Source organism: Dryobates pubescens, chromosome 8, assembly GCF_014839835.1.
Source record: "Dryobates pubescens isolate bDryPub1 chromosome 8, bDryPub1.pri, whole genome shotgun sequence".
Taxonomy (NCBI): Eukaryota; Metazoa; Chordata; class Aves; order Piciformes; family Picidae; genus Dryobates; species Dryobates pubescens.
Genome location: NC_071619.1, coordinates 14230614 through 14250274, shown reverse-complemented (window position 1 = coordinate 14250274; position 19661 = coordinate 14230614). Strand labels below are relative to the sequence as shown.

The following is a 19661-nucleotide window of genomic DNA, read 5'->3' as shown; positions in this document are numbered from 1 at the left end:
CTCAATCTTCATAGCGAAGCTGTTAATCTCTCTCATACTGGTAAGTGTTACCATAGACTGAGTAAATGAAAATATGTAGCAAGTAAAGGCATTAGATATCTTTGACAGAAATCAGTCCTAATGTGAAATTAAATAGCATAATAACTTTGAGGTAATGAGGAATTCTGTGCAGATTTATTGGCAGGACTGAGACAACTAAGGCCCTACTGATGACACCAACTATTTGGTGCAACTGCTTCCTTATTTTAGATAAAGGCTAATGCATGGACAATGTATTAATGCCAAAGACTTAATATGCTTAAGTTGTACAGTATTTTTTTTTTCCCTTTCTTGTATTTAGCAGAGAAGAACAGTAGACCTGGTTCTTGTTATCTTACTTTACTACTATTGGGTACTTCACAGCTGGTTTTGGATATCAGAAAGCAGCAATGGCCAGGTGCTTTTTAGTACAAGTACTGAAATACTTAACAACTGAAGTAATTTAAAGTTTGGACACCTCTTCCCTCTTGAAGAACAAGTCTTATGAGGAGTGGCTGAGGGAACTGGGATTATTTAATCTGGAGAAGAGGAAGTTGAGGGGAGGCCTCATTGCTCTCTACAACTACCTAAAAAGAAGTTGTGGTGTGGTGGTGGTCAATCTCTTCTTCCTAGTATCGGGTGGTAGAAGTTGTGCCAGGGGATATTTAGATTGGCTTTCAGGAAAAAATTCTTTACTGTGAAAGGATATAAAAATGGTGTGCTTTTGTTTGTGAAACTTTGTGGGCTCAGTAGTTTGAAGGTGAGGTGCTGTGTGCATTAGAAAAAAGGGAGGCTTTTCTAAACAGCCTCCTAACTTTTCTCCTTAAACCAAAAGTGCATTTATATGCATAAGGGTCTCAATTTGCTCTACAAGATGGTGCTCCAACAGACAAATAAAACAGAGCAGAGCTTCTAGATACAGCCTTAAACCTTAAACACACTAGCTTACCTGTGGAGACAAAATATTCACAAGTCACTAAGGCTGGTTCTGTGACAGTAGCTTTTGTGTGTATAGCTTCTAGATACACTGAGTAGATGTTAGAAGTTAAAAGAATCAGTCATTTTAGGATGCTTTTAATTTGCATTGCTTTTTTGTAGAGCCATATTTTTTCTTTAAAAAGTATTGTGTTATTGGTTCTTTTCATACTTGCTCAGCATGAATAAGAGTAAAGGAAAATCCCCCAAGACTGGACTTTCAGCATGTTTAAAAAAATTGTCCTTTATGGCCCAGTACTTCCTTTTCTATTGTCTGACAAGATTTTTCCCTCTGCTCCTCTACAGGAGTCCCTGAGCTGGAAGGAGATGAGAACTCTCTCTTGTTCCTTGCTGAAGTGTAACTTATTTTGATTTTCATTTTTTCTTACCCATTAGTAACTGAAGTCTAGAAACGAATTTCTTCTGTGTGTTTTTGCTAATGTAATGCTTATAAAACTACAGATGTATTTTATGCCATTAACATCATTAACATTATTATACTGAATGTCTTTAGCATTAATTTCCCTTCCACTGAAGTGACTTTACCACCTGTTTAGAATCAAAATGGTAGAGGTACAGCATAATGGACATATTATTTTGACACATCTGACAAAACCCAATGAACACTGCTGTACTTAGGTTGAAAGTGATTTTGCTCAAGCCACAGAAGCATTACAACCACCAATGATGTGGGGTGGCAGTGGCAGGGATCTAATAGGGGCTACACATGGACCTGTTTTGTTTATTTTGTACTGAAGTCCATCAAAATTTTCCAGAAGTTGGAAGAAGTGTTTTGGTCCCTAGAGTCATAAGGCCACTTTAATGGAGTCCACAAGGGCTTCCATTGAAAATGGAAATTCTGCACTTCTCTGCCCTTGGTGCTTACCCAACTACGATGAGTCACGGAACTCAGAGCTGGGAAGGTAACTTCTTTTTTCATTTGGTAATTTAAGTATCAGCAGGATCATATCCAGCTTCATCACGTGGTCATGGGAATCCCAGCACCAGTGTGGGGGTGGAGACAAGTAGCAGGGTGAGCAGGGGCACAGAGAGGGTGGAAGAAAGGAACTGACTCTTTTGGCAGCAGTTTAGACTTATGCTGTTAAACTGGCCATGTAACTACAGATTTAGTAGCACTGAGCTGCCTCTATGCTTCTTGCAGAGATACCCATAATGCCTATATTTTAAGACTTGAAGGAATCATTCAATCATATATATGACAGCTACTTGTATTAATAGCCTTCTTCAATCAGTTGCCTTTGCATTAAATGTGAAAAATATATGCTCATGTTTTTCATAGTGCTGTCTCAGGATACATTATCTTAAGTCTTTCTAAAGTATTTACTGTCTTGTTTATAATTTATCTTGAAGTCATAAACCTGTAGCATTCCACATCTGGATTTGCTTATATCTGGAAAATGAATTTGCCCAAAATGTACACACTAGCAGATTACGATAAAGATGCTTACAGAATTTCCATGCTTCTTTTATCCCTCAGTCATTTACTATGGCTATCTCAAAACAAACTTATTTACACAGTCTGTAAAGTCCTTTAATGGTGTCCCAAAAATCTAAGATAGTCCCCTAGAGCCAAATGAGAAAATATTGTCTTGTGGCCACTGTTTTCCATCAGTTTTCCAATTCTGCCATTTGCTTCAGGGTACTTAGACTACAAAAGATGCTATATAAAATGAAAATCGATCCTCTATTTCAGCAATCCTTTTAAAAACTACATAACACATATAAGAAAAAAACCCTACCTAGTGAGCAGAAATGTACTTTCTTTTCTAATGACCAGGGATTTACAAATCACCTGCAAAAGATGACTGACATCTGAAGATGGCTGAAAATTACTTTTTACTAATTCCTGCAGTCAAACTTCAGCTATGAAAGCAGCAGCATCGAGGCATTTCCATTAAATAGCATCAAATGGAGTGCATCATAAGTTTCCCTCATTGCAGTGTGCACACAGTAATGTGCTATGGAACAGAAGCATAGTTTAATCCTGAACTGTACTACTGGTCCAGCAAATTGAAAGGGAACATTCAGGTTTTTTAAATGTCAAAAATTTTAGTTAATGTAACATTGTGAGAGTTAAGTAAAATCATATGAACCCTACAGGTCGTCATTTTTTCCAGTTTTTGTTCTGCAGATAATGGAAATCTTATTTTTTCCCCTAGGTTTGGTCACAGTGCTGAAACTTGCCTGCAGTGGAACTCCAGATTTCACTTCTTTATACAGAAAGCAAAACCAATGGAATTCTCAGAATGTTTAAAAATGTTCCAGCTCTATCTTTTCTGGCCTGTCATAACCCTGAAAATGATTGGTCATGATCATTCATGAGGTTAGATAGTTTTCCAGAACCAACTTCAGCAAAAGCAGAACTAAAACTTGATTCCGTTACTCTCAATCAACATTTTCAACTGTCCACTGTCAAATGCTTTGCTTCTAAAAACTATCAGAGAGCTCTCAGAGAGATAAATAGGAGGAGCATTTTCCAAGGTGAGAAAGGAAACCACTAAAAACAATATTTGTTTTCAAATAAATAGGTATTTATAGCAATTTCTAACAATGTAGGAGCTCTTCCCCCACTCCTTGATCATACTGTAATGTTTTCCAACACTGTTATGCCTGACATAAGCCATAACAGTGTGGATGGCTTTCTTTGCAATATTCCATGATTGTTGTATTTGCCTTCCAGAAGAAAAGTATATATTACATTATAATGTAGTGTGCATTATGTAGGTTTTGGAGATTCTGTAAACCCCCAAACTGCTTTATTCTGGGATCAATCCCAGAATCAGTGATGTCACCATATCACTGGGTCCCTGCAATGTCATATTATGCATTAATACCTAACACTCTGCACAGTATATGGGGTATAGTTTTACAGTAATGGTGAAAAATGGTTATGCCAAGTTTTCTGGGATGTTGTATTTTCCACAGGGCCACAAAAATTAATTTATTGTGTTACCTGCTTGGCTATAGGTTGATTATTACTTGATTAAAGAAAAAAAAAGAAGGCAAGTCTTCAAATCCAATCTATATTACCAGCTTTTGCTGAAGAACTGAAAGTCACAGGCCTAAGGTGATACCACTATGATTGCTATAGTTGACAAATGCTCCTACTGTGGATAGTTATTTTGCAAGGTTACTAGAAAAACTAAGTTTATTTTGAAGAGTGTACATATGAGGCTATCCCAGTGGCTGAACAATTTTGCCAGCACAGATAGAATGAAACTGTAGGTAGAACAGAATAGAACAGAATAGACCAGACCAGACCAGGTTGGAAGAGATCTTTGAGATCATAGAGTCCAACCTATCGTCCAACACTATCTAATCAACTAAACCATGGCACCAAGCACCCCATCAAGTCTCTTCCTAAACACTTCCAGTGATGGTGACTCCACCACCTCCCTGGGCAGCCCATTCCAATGGCCAATCATTCTTTCTATGAAGAAGTTCTTCCTAACATCTAGCCTAAACCTCCCCTGGCACAGCTTGAGACTGTGTCCTCTTGTTCTGGTGCTGGTTGCCTGGGAGAAGAGACCAACCCCCACCTGGCTACAACCTCCCTTCAGGTAGTTGTAGACAACCATAAGGTACTCTATAAGTATAGCTGATCTTGTGAATAGGTTATATTCTTACACTGCTACCTACATACAGAGGCTTTCCACCTTGGTTTCAATATTTCACCACATCATTTTGCCCACATTGCCATATTTTCATTTAAATCACAGGTAGATCACAGTTAAACACACTTTTTTATAAGCAGCACCATAAGCAGGAAATTCTGTATGAGAATAATTTTCTGTGTGCAAATTTAGGTTTAAAGAAAGAACAAAACCTAGTGGTTTCAGGTTGTTTAATTTTTGGGCAGCTTGGAGATTGGTCCAGTCAGAGTGACATAGCTGGACAAAAGTTGAGAAGCAAGGGGGGAAAAAAAAAAACCAACCACGAAATAAAACAAAAAACCCAAAACAACTTTCTAAAGAGGTTGTTATAATGAAATGCTTGTGCAGAGAAAAAGGAAGAAAGGAAGACAAATATAGATAGGATGGAAGCTATAATATGCTGAGGCAAGATCAGAGGGAGAAGCAATGCAAGATTTGGCTGGAGAAGACACACTAAGGGTGAATGAAGGGATTTGGAAAGGTGGTATTTTGGGAAGTTTGCATTTCATATCTCATTCCATTCCAAAGTCCAGAGGTGAGAGAGATTCACAAACTGTTTAAGCTGACAGAAAGCTAGAAGATTATACAGCTTTATCATTTAATCACAGTCCCATGCTTTGTATAGCAAACTGGACCAAACAGTTCTACAGAAAGGGCTTTTGTACTCATCAGCATGGCAAATGTAGCTAGCAGCCTCCTTTTCTGCCATGCCAGTGAAATGCAGCTTTAAAGACTGCATACTGTTGGCACTGATTTCGTATGACCTTACCTTTGGCCTACATTTTATTGGACTAAAATGTGAGTGCACCACAAAAAGGTGGTGTTGTTGCAAAGGGTAACTGCAGTGGAAACTTGTCAGGAGAAACTGAAAACTGACAGAGAAGGCTGCTGGAAATGGCAGTGAGTGGTGTCCTAGAAGATCTTCACACCTATTATGTCCTTAGGGCCTGAGTGTGCGGTAGATTAGACTGGCTAGAAAGAGAAGAGCAGAGCAGGTAGAAGAGGAGAAGCATGGGAGCCATAACTTGTGAAGAAGAGGTAACAATGAACACCTAGAAAGGGTTGGTCTAGAAAAGTCCTGTGTGTGAAATAGTTAAGATTTGGGCTTTTAGACCACTGAGCAGTATACAAATAACTGGGCATTTGCATATCCTTTTCCTCCATAGTCTATGTAACTAAAGAAAAATGATGTTGAAGCTGGGCATGGATTTTGGTGCTCAGTTCTGCCATGGAGAGTATTCTCCAGCTTACTTTGAAATTCAGTTTCTTTCCTTCTTGAGTTTATTCTTGTTATTTTGTCTTGTTCAAGTCCACTGATGCAATAAACTATGTTAAAATTTTACTTGGAAAAACAGTTTAAGTTTCCAAGTCTGTTTGCCACAGTTAACTCTTCACAGGAATTAGTAGAACTACTGCAATAAAGTATTTTCTTACAGTGCAGCACTAATGTTCTGGTATTCCCCATTTATCTTCTCAAAAAGTGAATGTTGCTTATGATAAAACATTGTGTACAAGGAAGGTATCAGTTTACAGTTAAATATTGTTTCACTTCTAAATGAATCCATTTTATGCTTACAAGCTTTCAAGAGGAAACAGTAACAGAAAATCCTCTGGTAAAGAAAAGACCTTGTAGTTAGAGTCAAGCTATCTTTCTCAGTAAAAAATTAAGTGAGGACCATAAATACCTTTACATTTGAAGGACTTTTGGGCCTTAAGGAAACTCCTCTAGATTGCAGTAGAATTGGGACTTAAACCCTCCTGTTTAGCAAGGGATATGAAAACAAAATGTCGCAAATAAATGGCCCTGCAACTTGCTTTTCATTTGTGAATTGTGGTTGGAGGTTTGTTTGTTTTGTTTTGTTCTGCTTTGTTTAGTTTAGTTTAGTTTTTAAGTGGGAAAAGAACTGCTGCAAATTAGTAATGTCATCTAAAATGAACATGAAATTGCATTTGGAAAAGTCTTTTTGCAATCTGGAAGTTGTTGGCTGTGTGACGTTAGGCAAGTGAAAGCATGTGGCACAATTCTGGCTCATGCCATGGTTTGCCCTTCACTGTAGTGGTGATGGTAATGATGCCTTTGAAAAGGACTTTGTGATACAGAGCCACAGACAGCTATAAGCAGAAGCTCATTGTTAAGGTTTGTGGTCATAATAAAAAAATGCATCAATCTGAAGAGATGTTTTAACAGTCATATATAGCAGCTAGAAACTATTTAAAGACCATGAATCAGTAGTCTCATAGTCTAAGGAAGCCAAACCAAGAAAGAGTCTGCAAGTTCAGTGCTGTATCTTTTGAGTTGCTAAACTCCTGTTACCTTTGCCACCTAGCATCCCTGATTACGAGTGAATGTCTTCATGTGTATATTTGCAGCATATGCTTTTTCTCTGTTCAGGCTGAAATCAAGGCACACTGAAGCCTGCCATGGCAACATGGCTATCACTCATCTGTTCACTCCACACTTTGGAAAACCAAATACCAACTTATTTTATGCTCCACATAAATTAACGTATTGCACAATAAATAACCAAGCCTTGGAATGAATGTAAATTCTTTTTTCATTCTCGTTGGAACACATGCTCTGTGAGAATACTTGCATAATTCTTTGCATACCTTATAACAAACACTATATAAAAATAATACTGAAATTCCATGAAGTTCCACCATTCCTATCCAACTGATATTAAAGCCGAGTGACTTAACTGCAGACAATGTTCATACCACAACATAGCAGTTAGAGGCACATAAGAATACCTGTATGCCTTCTTATTGCAAGAAACAAACAAATGGAATATATTAAAAATTCACATCTGACATTAAGACTTCCTAATACAACAAAAAGCTAGGTCTGCTAGGTTCAAATATACCCCTAGAGAATAGATGATCTTGGCAAAGCCACATAATATCTAGTTTTTCAAGTCTACACTTAAAAAAAAGTGTATCAAAATTTCAAAAGCACTGCTCTCAGACACTGACTCAACAGCAGTGCTACTTTGATTTTTGCTGCTACAAAGCAGAAATTTTATAAAAGCTGTCTTTAGAAAAAATTGAACTATAATTATACCAACTGAAACTATGTTGGGTATGAATATTCCTTGGCTCTGCATCTTAGCTTATGGAGGAAAGTACGTTTTCAACATAGCCATTTCTTTCATATAACATTCAGTACTGAACCATCTGTGTGTCTTCCATGCAGATAGGAGTCTATATCAGGAAGTCAGCTGCACTGTCAGCAAGTCACAGAGTGCAAGGAGGTTTTCACATAATGGTGGGAACCTCCAGAGATATCTAGTTCAAACACCCTACTAAAGCAGGTTCATCTAGATCAGGCTGCACAGGAACATGTCCAAGTGGGTTTTGAAAGCCTTCAGAGAAGGAGACTCCACAGCCTCTCTGAACACCTCAAAGTACAGAAGTTTTACTTTGGTTGTTTCAAAGGAGGAAGGCTGCCACCATGTTATGCTGATGCCTTCCTGTATTTGCACATCTCTCCTAAATTTGTACTATGACTATGTACTCATGGAAAGTTCAGCTTTCAATCTTTTTAATCCTGATTCTGTAGTAAGACTATGTAGCAAAATACTCAGGCTTCTGTCTAAGGAACTATTTCAAGATGCTCATATCAAAGCATGTATGCACTTTCACAGTATGTAGTGAGAAAACACTTGAGAGGTGTGTGTTCCTATGTTCCTAGCACAACTGCGGCAAATTGGCCAGGAGAAGGAGAGAAAAAGGCAGATTTTTTTGTACTTCAAGATAATACAGGAAAGCAGAGCTACCTCCTCCTGTTCCTTATTTTACAACAATATTAGAACTTCAGGCAAGATGAAGAGTGTCAGCCAGTGTAGAGACGCAGCAGGGGCATGATGGCTGCCTTTCTCGTCTAGGGATTTGAATCTGTTCACAAACAAGTTGTGGACCATTATAAACGTGACATGTAGACCTTCTCTGTATACTTGAAAGTAATTCTGCTTAAATTGTTTGCAGAGGTGCAGAAGATGCAGCCCAGCCACAATTTTGCCACAGCAGAGAGTGTGTTTTATTTATTTACACACCACTAACTGTCTTAATGACATTAAGGTTTCCATCAAGTCACTTGGCTTACTGTCCTGTGATATAGTATAGGTACTGGTATAGGTGATCCTGCTCTGGCAGGGGGGTTGGACTAGAAGACCTTTCGAGGTCCTTTCCAGCCCCTAACATTCTGTGATTCTGGATAGATGGTTCAGACCAACATTGAGTCCTGACACAATTTAGGCCATTTTAGACTATTTAAAGTGAGATGACAGGAAAATTAACTGTCATCTCCCCCTGGTTCACAGAGCCCTGTCCTGGGTTGTAGGATGCAGTCTGCTAGACTTTTATTTAGGTGTGTTCTGCTGAGGAATACAAGGGTTATTGCAGTTCTTCAAGTACACAACCCCCTCCCATCTCCTTCCCCCCTTTCCCAAGATTTCAACAGTATAGAAAGTAGACATCAAGAAGTGCTATTCCATCAAAATTCATTTTACAAAGGATTATTCTGATTTGCATGAAGGCTTGTGGGGAGAGGAAAAGAGACTTGAGAATGCTTAAGTAAGAGTAATTTAAGAAGAAATGCTTTTCAGTATTCCATTCTTATTTTTCACAGGAAGAAGAGGTTTCTATGTTACTTTAATCTGAAACAGGACTTTTTTTAAAGTATTCAGAAAACAAAAAGTCACGATGAAAAAGCCTTGAGGTACCAACTCCACCAGCACAACAACTGAGTCACACTAAAAATACTTTGGTAATGGTCAGCTTCTGTGGGTTTTTTGTTGTTGTTGTGTTTTTTCCTTGTCTTTCTTTCCCCACCTCAAACCCTGCTTTTAGCATTACTCTCCTTCACTTAAGCACGTTTGCCATTTCCTAGTTCTGTCTGTTTCACCAATTCTTTCGAGAATTAGAAACCAATACAGAACTTAGCTGGAAAAGCTATCTTCATAGAGACTCTGGGTAACCCATTAAGCAATTAATTAAATTTTTCTGATTTGCATAAGGCTCATACATCTTACTGAGTCAAAGGCTGTTTTCTTACAGCTTCAAACCCAGACACTTTAAAACTATTCTTCACTGTAGATGAAGCAGGCGCACCTTTTGCTTTGAAATCTACGTCCAATTAATTGCTGCAGACCTGCATTTACCTTCTGCACTTCCCTGTGCCGCCCTGGCAGCCACCGAGAACTCGGCTTTACTCTAAAACTTTTGCCAACTTCCTTGTGCCTCAGAGTCCCCGTCTCCCCTAACTCCAATGCGGAAAGCGGCTCCTTGCTACCTCTTCCCAGCCACCTCTGCAGGCCCGCAGCGGTCCCCGCGCCGCTCCCCTGGGTGGAACAGACTCTACCTGAACTTCTCGCCGGCCGGCACGGTCAGCTTGTTCAGCTTTTCCATCTTCCGCGCCGCCGCCGGGACACGCTGCTCTCGTCCCCGCTCGGCACCTGCCGGGGCGGCCCCTGCCACGGCACGGTACCGCTCCCCAGTGCGGCCGGCACTCAGAGAACCACAGCAATGCCTCCGCTGAGTTAAATCGCGGCGGCTGCTGTGGCGGGCTGTTGAGGCCTCTCTTCGTCCTAGCCGCCGGCGCTAGCAGAGGAGGGACCCGGTACTCGGGGTGCTTAGCTTGGCCCCTCCCGCCCCCGCCCCGTCCCGTCCCGTCCCGTCCCGTCCCGTCTGGCGCCGTGCACAGGTGGCTGAGGAACCGGGAGCCGAGGTAGAGCGTTTGGAAACGGAAACTCCAGGACGCTTTAATCCATTCCTTCCTTTAGACCTTTCGGATTCCCTTAGGTTTGGCCTCGGAGAAGGGCGAGCCGGCAGTTCGCTGGCAGGCTTTACAATAAGTTAGATTTAGGTAAGGTTCAGTGGGCTGTGTCGAGGCCAGGTAACCTGCTCTCAGCTGCTTGTCTTAGCCCCAAGTCACTTTGCAGGCTGTGGGGATTGATGCAGTGCTTGGCTCCCTTTGACCTCCCCACCCTGCACTTCCTGGTGAAGATGTGGCAGGTAGCAACATGCTGCCGTGGGAACTTTTCCCTTTGCAGAGATTCTCCGGTAAAGCTAGAGAAAAGCATTCTGTTATCCCCATCTTTTTTACTATAACTGTAAGGGGGAAGAAAAAAAAAAAATCCTCACCCTGTTTCTTAAATTAAAGCAGGAGCAAACTGTGATCTTTCCAGAGTCACAGGGCGAGGCTGGTCCCAGCCAAGATGTAGGCAGCTGATCTGTGGTTTATAAGCTCTAGGTATATCTGAGCCTGGGATTTTTTGCTTAGTCTTGGGCTCAACCATTTTTTCCTCTTTAAGGATGACCTTTGTAGACAGCTGTTTGTTTCTGAGGTGCTTTGTAAGAAAATAGTTATGTTCAAGGAAATGGTCATGTTCAGCCTTTAACCCAAGGTGCTAATTGATTTGAATTTTGCAGCTTTGGAGAATGACTCTTGTTGCTCTCTTTTTCTGTCTTTGGCCAATCTGCAGCTTATTTTATAAGCTCAGTTTGCTCAAGGCAGGAACCTACTCACTCTCTTTTAAAAAGAAACATCTCTTTGTTGTCATGCTACAATGTTTTGATTGATACAATATGTTTTGAGGACACCCAAAGTGATTTCCTGGGGAGATTTTCATTGCCACTTGGGCTAGGCTTTCATGTGGATGTTCCTCCTTCCCAGACTGTATTGACTGTAGTTTTTTCTTGTGAAAATACAGCAATAAACCAGATTTTTGTGGTTAGTGCAGATGACTCTGGGGAAAGAGAGTGCCACAAGATTTCTGTCTTTGATATTAATGTTGCACTGTTCTCGGCACGGATGACACTCTTGGTCTCTAAGCTTTCAACATAAAAATCATTCAATTTAGAGTATTTCTCTGGGAAGGGCCCACAATGGGGAAAAAAAAAGTGATTTTGGGGGTATTTTATAAAGCTCATGGGCTTTAAGGCATAACAGAATCATGCTGAATGTCATTTACTACATGAAACTCTGGAATTCCACCCTGTGTTGTATCTGATTATGAATTGGACGCATTTGCTATTTTATTTCCTAAAAATTATTTTGAAAATTAAATTAATTTTGAATTAGTTAAAATTAACATTCTGGCAATGTGAAGAAGTGGACATAAATAAAATACAGTGTTGCTTTATTTTTAGACATAGGATGGATATGATATAAGCAAAATACGTGTCAGAATATGGGATTTGCTCAGTAGGCTCATGCTGTGACTTCACTCACACAACAACTCTCTCTTGCCTGACTGTCACAGAAATCTCAGAACATTTCCCTTTGAGATCTTTGGTGGCAGCCTGTCATTTGTGCTGCCATGCTGATTTTGCCTGCTTTCTTCCTGACTCAACAGCTTACAGGTCTAGTTTTACCGCTCTGCACTGCTCAGTGCACAGGGCTTTCAAGCTTGTCCTTGCAGAGCTGTCACCTCGCTACTCCCGGCAATGGGCTGCTGCTGCCTTGTGCTCAGGGCAGTCCCCAAGTCCCTTGTGCTCAGGGCTCAGCGACAGTGTGGCTCATGCAGAATCCTCTCATTCCTGTGGTCTGCCAGCCCACATATTTTTGTAGCTGTGCAATAAAATAGAGTGTGAAAGGATTCCACTTCAAAAGATGCAGCAAAAATTAATGAAAAAGGGAATTTTAACTTAATCAGTTCCTTGATTTGATTTAGCTCACAGGTGTTTGTGAAGTTGCAGCATGGGGTGGGAGAAATAGAGTGTGTGGCTGCTTAAACTGGTACTGCTGCCAAGAAGTTATCCCTAAGAAAGTTTCTATGACACAAGACTTGTTCATGAGATTTTGTCGGTCACTGATTATACCTCAGCCTGCTTTCTTCTCCCATACACACACATGGCCAAATACACAGCCCTGCTTCACTTCAGTATCTACAAGCAGCTGGTATGCAAACCCCTTCAGACCCTTTATGACTATCCCATTAGGGCTTGTTTTTACCTGTCTAGAAAGCAGTATAGGGGAAGGAGGTAAATGTTTGTCCTCACAGACCCTTACACAGGATGTACAGGGTGCTTACACAGGATATATCTTACTTCCCTTCATGTTGACTCCTACCAAGACACTAGCATTGGGATTTTTCCTTGAGAAGAAGAGTCCTGGCTTAGAATTAACAGAGGTCACTAGTACCAAGGGATGTGGCTCTTTTTTCTCATGTAGAACCTGGGCAAAGAATACATTGCTTCTTTCCTTGCCAAAAAAACATATACAGGACCTAGTATTCCTCAGTTCTCTTAAACTCAAGGCACCTGAGAGAGTGGTTTCTCCTAGCCAAGATAGAATATGCTGTTCCTGGGAAACCAATGGAAAGCCAAGTGCAGGCAAAGTGCTGAAATAAAGAGAAGAAAGCCACACTCCCCCAAAAGTCAAACAAAGGCTGTCTAGTTGCAATGAAATCTCTCTTCTTCCCCATTTTAAATGTGTATGTGCATCAAAAACATTTGGATCTCAATGGTGTAGCCTCATCAGAAAATTGCTGCACTTTGCTCAGCTCTTTCTGGTCTGCCTCCAAATCTGCCTCCTATCTGGCTACCTACCCTGGTGTTCGGAAAGCTTGGTTGGATGCAACAAGAAAGGAAAGCCACTAAAGAAAGACCTTAAATACAGGAAGAACATGTTCAAGCTCCTCCAAAGAGCCCTAGGCCTCTTATTTTTGCTCTGCATGTAGTTTCAGAGTCCAAATATCTGATACATATTTAGACTAATCCTGTCTCTGGCCAAAAGGGGTTTTGTATAGTTCATTTGGAGAGGAGCAAACTACGGTTTGCAGCTGATGAGGAGGGGCCAGCAAACCTGCACCAGGGACAGGGCAAGTGAGTAGCAGCAGTTCCTCCATCCTTAAAGTGTTACTCATCTCCCCAGAATGATGTCTTCAGGAGCCCAGACTGGCGAGAGGGACAGGGCCTCACAACCCCCACTCTGGGAAACACCCTGCCTTCCTCTTCAGGAGCCCCGGGAGGGCCTGTAGGCGGTGGCAGGTTTGAGCCATGCAGCAAACATAATGTCATGCTATTTTTGTAGTTGTAGCCCCAGCAACTGTCCCTTGTTGATCTATGTGCTCATCTGAAGAATGCATAAGAGGAACTGGGATTTGTTTTACCATGTGGGATAGCATCTTGGCCACAGTTAGTACAAAACCTTTCTCCCCAGCCATGAATGCCATTCTTGGCAGAGGAGGAATTTGTTATGAGGAATGCTTGTGCCACCTCCATGCTCCCTGGCGCATCTGGGGCCAACAGGGATGTGAGATGCATGGTCACTGTCTGCCAAGTGCTGCTGCCCACTGAGATGTCATCTGGCAACCTGGACTAGTCCATGCTGCCCAGCTAAAGGTCAGGTCCTGGGGTGGTTAGCATAGTGGTGATTTAGGAGAATCGATCTTGACATATTGGATGAGGCTTTTTGCAGCGGTGTTCCCGCAGTATTAGTCTTTTGGAGCATCATCATTGAAGTGCTTTACATAAATGGTATTTTCTTTCTAATGTTTTAAGAACCTACATTCACTCTGCTGTTTTTTTATTGCATTGATAGATACTAGTTTTATTTTCCTGTGTATGGCTACAAAATATACAGAATAAATTCCTGGCACCATTACCGCACACAGGTGATGGAGGGTGCACTGGTAAATTCCCTTGGCAGGATGGTCCATAGAGTATGCACACTGGTTTACTTTATATTTTTGATGGTCAAAATGCCATTGAAATTTTGGAAAAGACCTTCTAAATGCTTAAACAGAGTTTCTAAATGCCACTGACTGTTACAACATAATTTCCCATCCTTTCAAGTGTTGTGGCTTAGTCCAGGTTTCTCTGTCTGATCCTCCCAATACAACTCTGTAATTATTTATGATCATAACAAAAAATAAAAATTAAAAAAATCAAATTATTTCTCTTGTATGTTCAGAAACTAAAATTATTTTTTATCCCCTCTGCTATTTTCTGCTCTTTATTCCCCTCTGGCTCATTCCTTGTACATACTGCCTCACTCTGGTGGCATGTTTCTATTTAAGAGCTGTGAGGTCATTGAGGCATGGTCAAAATCAGACTCAGTGGAATAAACTCTGTCCGAGACTATGAGTATCCTACCTTCATTTGGTAAAAATTTGTTGTGATTTGCCAGATATTTCCTGTTTACTCAGGGCTCCAGTTTTCTATACCCTACTGTTATGATCATTCATGGTTTTACGTTGCTCCTCTGAGTAGATAGAAAACTCCTGTAGAAGAGAAACAATGTATTGGAAGACTTGTCTGAAGCATGTCGGTTCTTGGTAAGTGGTGAGGCTAGACCAGGACAAGAGTCTTTTAGCCAATCATTGTAGAGAAACCATTAGGCAAAATCCAGAGTTTGATATCACTGACAAGACTGATGGTTTTCATGGCTGAAGGTTTTTCTCTGACTCCTTTGATGACTTTTTCTGATTTGGTGATAAGACCTTTTCACAGAGACCAGTCATACCATTGTCTTAATGTGCATTAAAGATTATGACTATGTTTAGGCTAGGGAACTAAGGGGCCTGTTTGAGTTCCTGATCTGGGCTGACAGCTGAAGCCACATCCTGACTGCATAGTGGGGTGAGGCTCAGTGATGCAACAGCATCTGCCTGTGACCTTCTCTGCATGACAAGAAACCCTGGGAATATGTCCCACGCAGGAGCTGCAGCACATAGGAGAGATGAGCGATCAAGCTGCAGGAAAGTGTGTGAAAAGTCCAAGCCAGTGTGTAGGTACAGCCTTGGCTCTCAATTGCATTTCTGACCTTCTAAGATTCCACATTGTTGGAATAAAAGGCAGAGATTTTTTTTTTTTAAACTGTAACATAAAAATTTAGCAATGATATGGTCAATAAAAATAAATGAAAATAGCTTCATTTAAAATATCAATTTACAGTAAATATTTTTAATGCTTTGAGGAGACAGTGCTGCATCAAAGGTTCTTAATGACCTATACATGACTGTTCCAAGAGGAAGTTATTTTCTGCAGATGGAATTAATGCTCATAGATAGTCTAATGCCTTCTGTGTATATAATACAGCTGAGAAACCTGATTTGAAGCAACCACTTTGATAACCTAATTTCCGTTTGATTCATAACATGAGCATGTGAGACTTACTTTTCCTCTCAGTCATGCTATTAAACCTGTTTCTTAACCCCTTCTCAATCAGCAACATTTTCTCTCCAACATTAATAAGAGAATGTTGTGCTAGAATTTGTTCTTAGAAGTACTCAGGAATCAAGGATGCAATGATTCTTTATAGGAAAGAGTTCTTCAAGTGGATTTCATATGCATGCCAAGTAGCTAGTGTATTTTTTCATTTTAACTTCCCCACTTCTGGGGAGTGTGTGGAACCACAAGATGTTGCACATTTTCCTCTTTAAAAGACAGCTTCATGATCTTGTGCTTGGCTTTCCCTTCAGGAAGTTTGGACAGAAGAGCAGCAATGTAAACTCTGCTGAGCAATATGTAAAATGATTGAAAATTCACTTCAAAATGTCTGATTTTGTTCTCTTGAGATGACAGTATTTCACCTAGCTCAGAGGTACTTCTCCCTGCCTGTATCTACATGCTATCTTCAGTCTCTCTCAGACTCTGATAATTGCTTCAAAGAGAATATCTATTCATACATAAAGGTCTCTGGTTAAAAACTGAATCTACTCCTTGAACTCTGACTTCATGCTACTTCTGGGATAGCACTAAAACAGAGAGGTCCAGCTGTGAAAGCAATGTAGTGTGAATATAAATGTAGTCGGTAGCAGGAATGTGGCTTGATCAGTGTGTTCACGTGGAAGTCAGGAAATGATTGCTGCAGTTCTGTTTTTTGAGGATGTGGAAGTTTAATGAAAATAGCCCAAAATGGTACCACCAACCGTACATGCCACAGGCTCAGATTTTTCCTGAAGACCTTCTATTTTAAACTGTTTTGTATATATTTGTTCTCTTCTGCTTTCAGAATATCTGTAGAAAGCAGCATGCTTGAAGGACGAAGAGCAGGGGAAATGGAGAGTTACCAGTCACATGCTGCCTGGGAGGATTTTGTGCTTGATCATATGGATCTGAATACAAATTTGTTGGACTTGGTACCAGATCTGAAAAACACTAACTCTATTGTTTTAAACAATGTCAATTTAGACTTTCCTCCCTTCCCTCCAATTCCTATTCTGGTTGATACAGTGTATACTTGCTGTTCAGTGTCCCATAGCTGGTATTTGGAAACCAGGGGTTTATGAGTTCTCGCTACATTCTCTGTATTTACTTCTTACTGATTGCTGTAAACGGATGAAACACTGGTGCTTCATGTTTAAAGTAATACATCTCTGTTTTTTCCAAGCATTGCTCTCAGACTGTCATTAACTAGTCCATTTGAACAGAATTTTTCCATTTGCAGGATGCATTTAAGCTGTTTTAAGCTAGAAGATACTACTTGTACAAGAAAAGTCACATGTGGACATTTTGTTGTGACTTAGCAGATAAAAGGAAAGCACTTTTCTGTCCTAACTATTTTAAAATAATATTAGCTTTCAGAAGTTTTAGTCTCCCCACTAAAGACCCTACTGTGGGTCCAAAGGCTCAGTCCCACAGTGTTAATTTTGGAATAATCATAGCAACTGACCTAAAACTCTTAAAGCTTTAACCTGTTACCACTTTGGATACTAAATGGCATATTCAAAACCGTTCATACAGTAGAAGATGTATTTGAAAATGTAACTTTAAATGGAATTGATGAGGATTTAGGTTTGTCTTCAGGCTCACTGGAGGAAACAGGATGTATGTGTAGGCATGTACTGTGGGGTAGGCAAAGATAGGAAAACAGCAGACTGAGTAGGATTTTCTCATGAAGGGGTTTCTGAACAAACTGGTTTTAGCACCTGCAGAGAAAATGTGTTTTATTTCTCTGGGGACAAACCTACTGTGTAAAAAGCTGCACTTCTGCTTTTCAGTTTTACTGTCATCTGTTTCACATGCACACAGAAACACAGCAGTTGCTACTTCAGACAGACTAATTATTTAATGTTAAACTGAAAGCATTTGAGGTCAAATTACCTTGGAGACAGTGACCTGTGTTGCAGCCAACTGACAGCTATAAAGACTCTGAAGAACAGTGCTGCTGCTTGGTCTGCTAATCTTATCCTCTTCCAGCAGTCCAGAGTGATTGCAATAGAGATACTTGTAACTGGCCAGCTTTAATCTAGCTCTAATCCTAACCGTGGGATAGAGGGCACAAGGGAGCAAGCTTCTTTGCAGACTAGCAAGCTGCTCTTGTTTCTGACTTTCCTCTGGGGCTTGTATACTCTGCACTCCTTCCTCATTTCTTCCTGCAACTGCATTAAATCCTGGACCAGTTTGCTTCACTGTCTGTCCTCCTGTTTTGAGTGTGGATTTACCCTGGAGAGTACACAAGAAGCCTTAGTTGGAGTGCTTAGAAGAGTAGGTTATTTGACCCTGACACAGACTTGCAAGGGGCAAAGAAGGTTGGAAGAGGAGAAACATTTTAGGTCCTTCCTTTTTGTGAAATAAACAGTGAAAGATCTTCATATGCTTCTGTCTCAGCTGACATTCCTGTGTATACTCACAAAGTTTTCAGGTTCCAAAATAAAAGGGATGTCTTAAAATGAGGTTATTTTTCTATAGCGCTGATGATGTTTGCATGTATTAGGATGTGTTTAGTACCTGGAAAATGCTGAAAACCCAGTACTTTTAAAATTACTTCTTTCCTTCACTGACTGGTAATATCTACAGCCAAGGAAAATGGTTGGTGCATCTTTTATCTAGCACAGTTTGGTAATCTGCATTGCTTCACTGACCATAATAATTGCTGTCTGCTCAGGAACAGGAAGAATACTTTTATCAGTAGTCTTTTCTTGTTTTATGTGTTTCCATCTTGTTAAGACTGCTCTATTCTGTTTCTTGCATAACTGGAATTGCTTAACACTATGCTCTAGGAGCAGAAATGTCCCTGAACAGAGTCCTTCTCATCCTGGTGGAACTGATACCACCAACACTTTCCTGAATCAGAGTTCACAGTGTAAATGTATTTGTTTCAGCATGGTCTGTTGGGGTGTAACACCAGCTCAGCAAGTGTATTGCTCTGCATTTCTTCATGTGATAATACAGAATGCTAACGGCTTAGCCAGAGGAATGAGATGAGGAAGATAAATACTGATATAGGTAGTTAATTATATCAGCCAGATCAGAGGTTTAGAAAAACATCTGATTACTTTTATAAAGTGTATGGTAAGGCAAATTAACTGAAGTGGTAAGATATTTTCAGGTTATAGTCTGTAGTCTCAGGGTTTATTAAAATAATAAAAAGCCATGAAACTGGGCAGTGAGGAACTAAATAGGAGAAATGACAGAGCTGGTAGCAGGTGTCTGGGGAAATTGAAGTGCCAGAATTGTGAAAGAGAAACTTGAGAATTAATGCTCTGTCAAGGATGTCATTGGAGAGTATCTAAAATGTGCTATGGCAGCAAGTATAGGAGAATGAAAACCAGCAAAGCTAGTATACAAACTGTAAAATACTGAGAATGTTTGGTTTTTTTCTCCCTCAGAGCTCTTGACTGCTAGGAAGAAAAGGAGATTGTCAGACTGAAAATTTAGGCATGGAATGTGGAAAAATAGAATGAAGCATTTTGAGAAATAGTCCAGGCAATGCTGCTTCATTGTATTTTTTTATGGCACTCTGAGCTCAGACCAAGATGGCTTTGGGAAGGGAGTCTGAACAGCCATCCTGCTCCGGAGAAAATGCTTTCATCCCTCTGTTGTCCAGGAGGTTGATAAGATAACCTGTGAGAGGTGGTCTGAGTAGTCCTAAACTGTAACATGCTGAAGGGAAGCTGCATATACTCTTGTTAATGGGGCAAGAGATTGGCCATAGTCTAGCCTGAAAACACTTTTATCTCGTCAAGAATTCAAGAGTTCAGAGCATGTCTGAATTTTACTTCTAAAAATAGTGAACATACATAAGGATTGCAAAGTCGAAGTGTG

General features: G+C 40.3%; 1 protein-coding gene across 1 annotated transcript in view; it reads right to left on the bottom strand.

Moving 5' to 3' along the window:
* BLNK (B cell linker) overlaps nt 1-10134 on the bottom strand; it is a 44136-nt gene extending 34002 nt beyond the window's left edge. Inside the window, exon 1 of the mRNA XM_054163687.1 lies at nt 10027-10134. Coding sequence (XP_054019662.1) covers nt 10027-10073 — 47 coding nt within the window. The 5' untranslated portion in view covers nt 10074-10134. The remainder of the gene's footprint in view (nt 1-10026) is intronic.
* Between the last annotated feature and the right edge of the window lie 9527 nt (nt 10135-19661).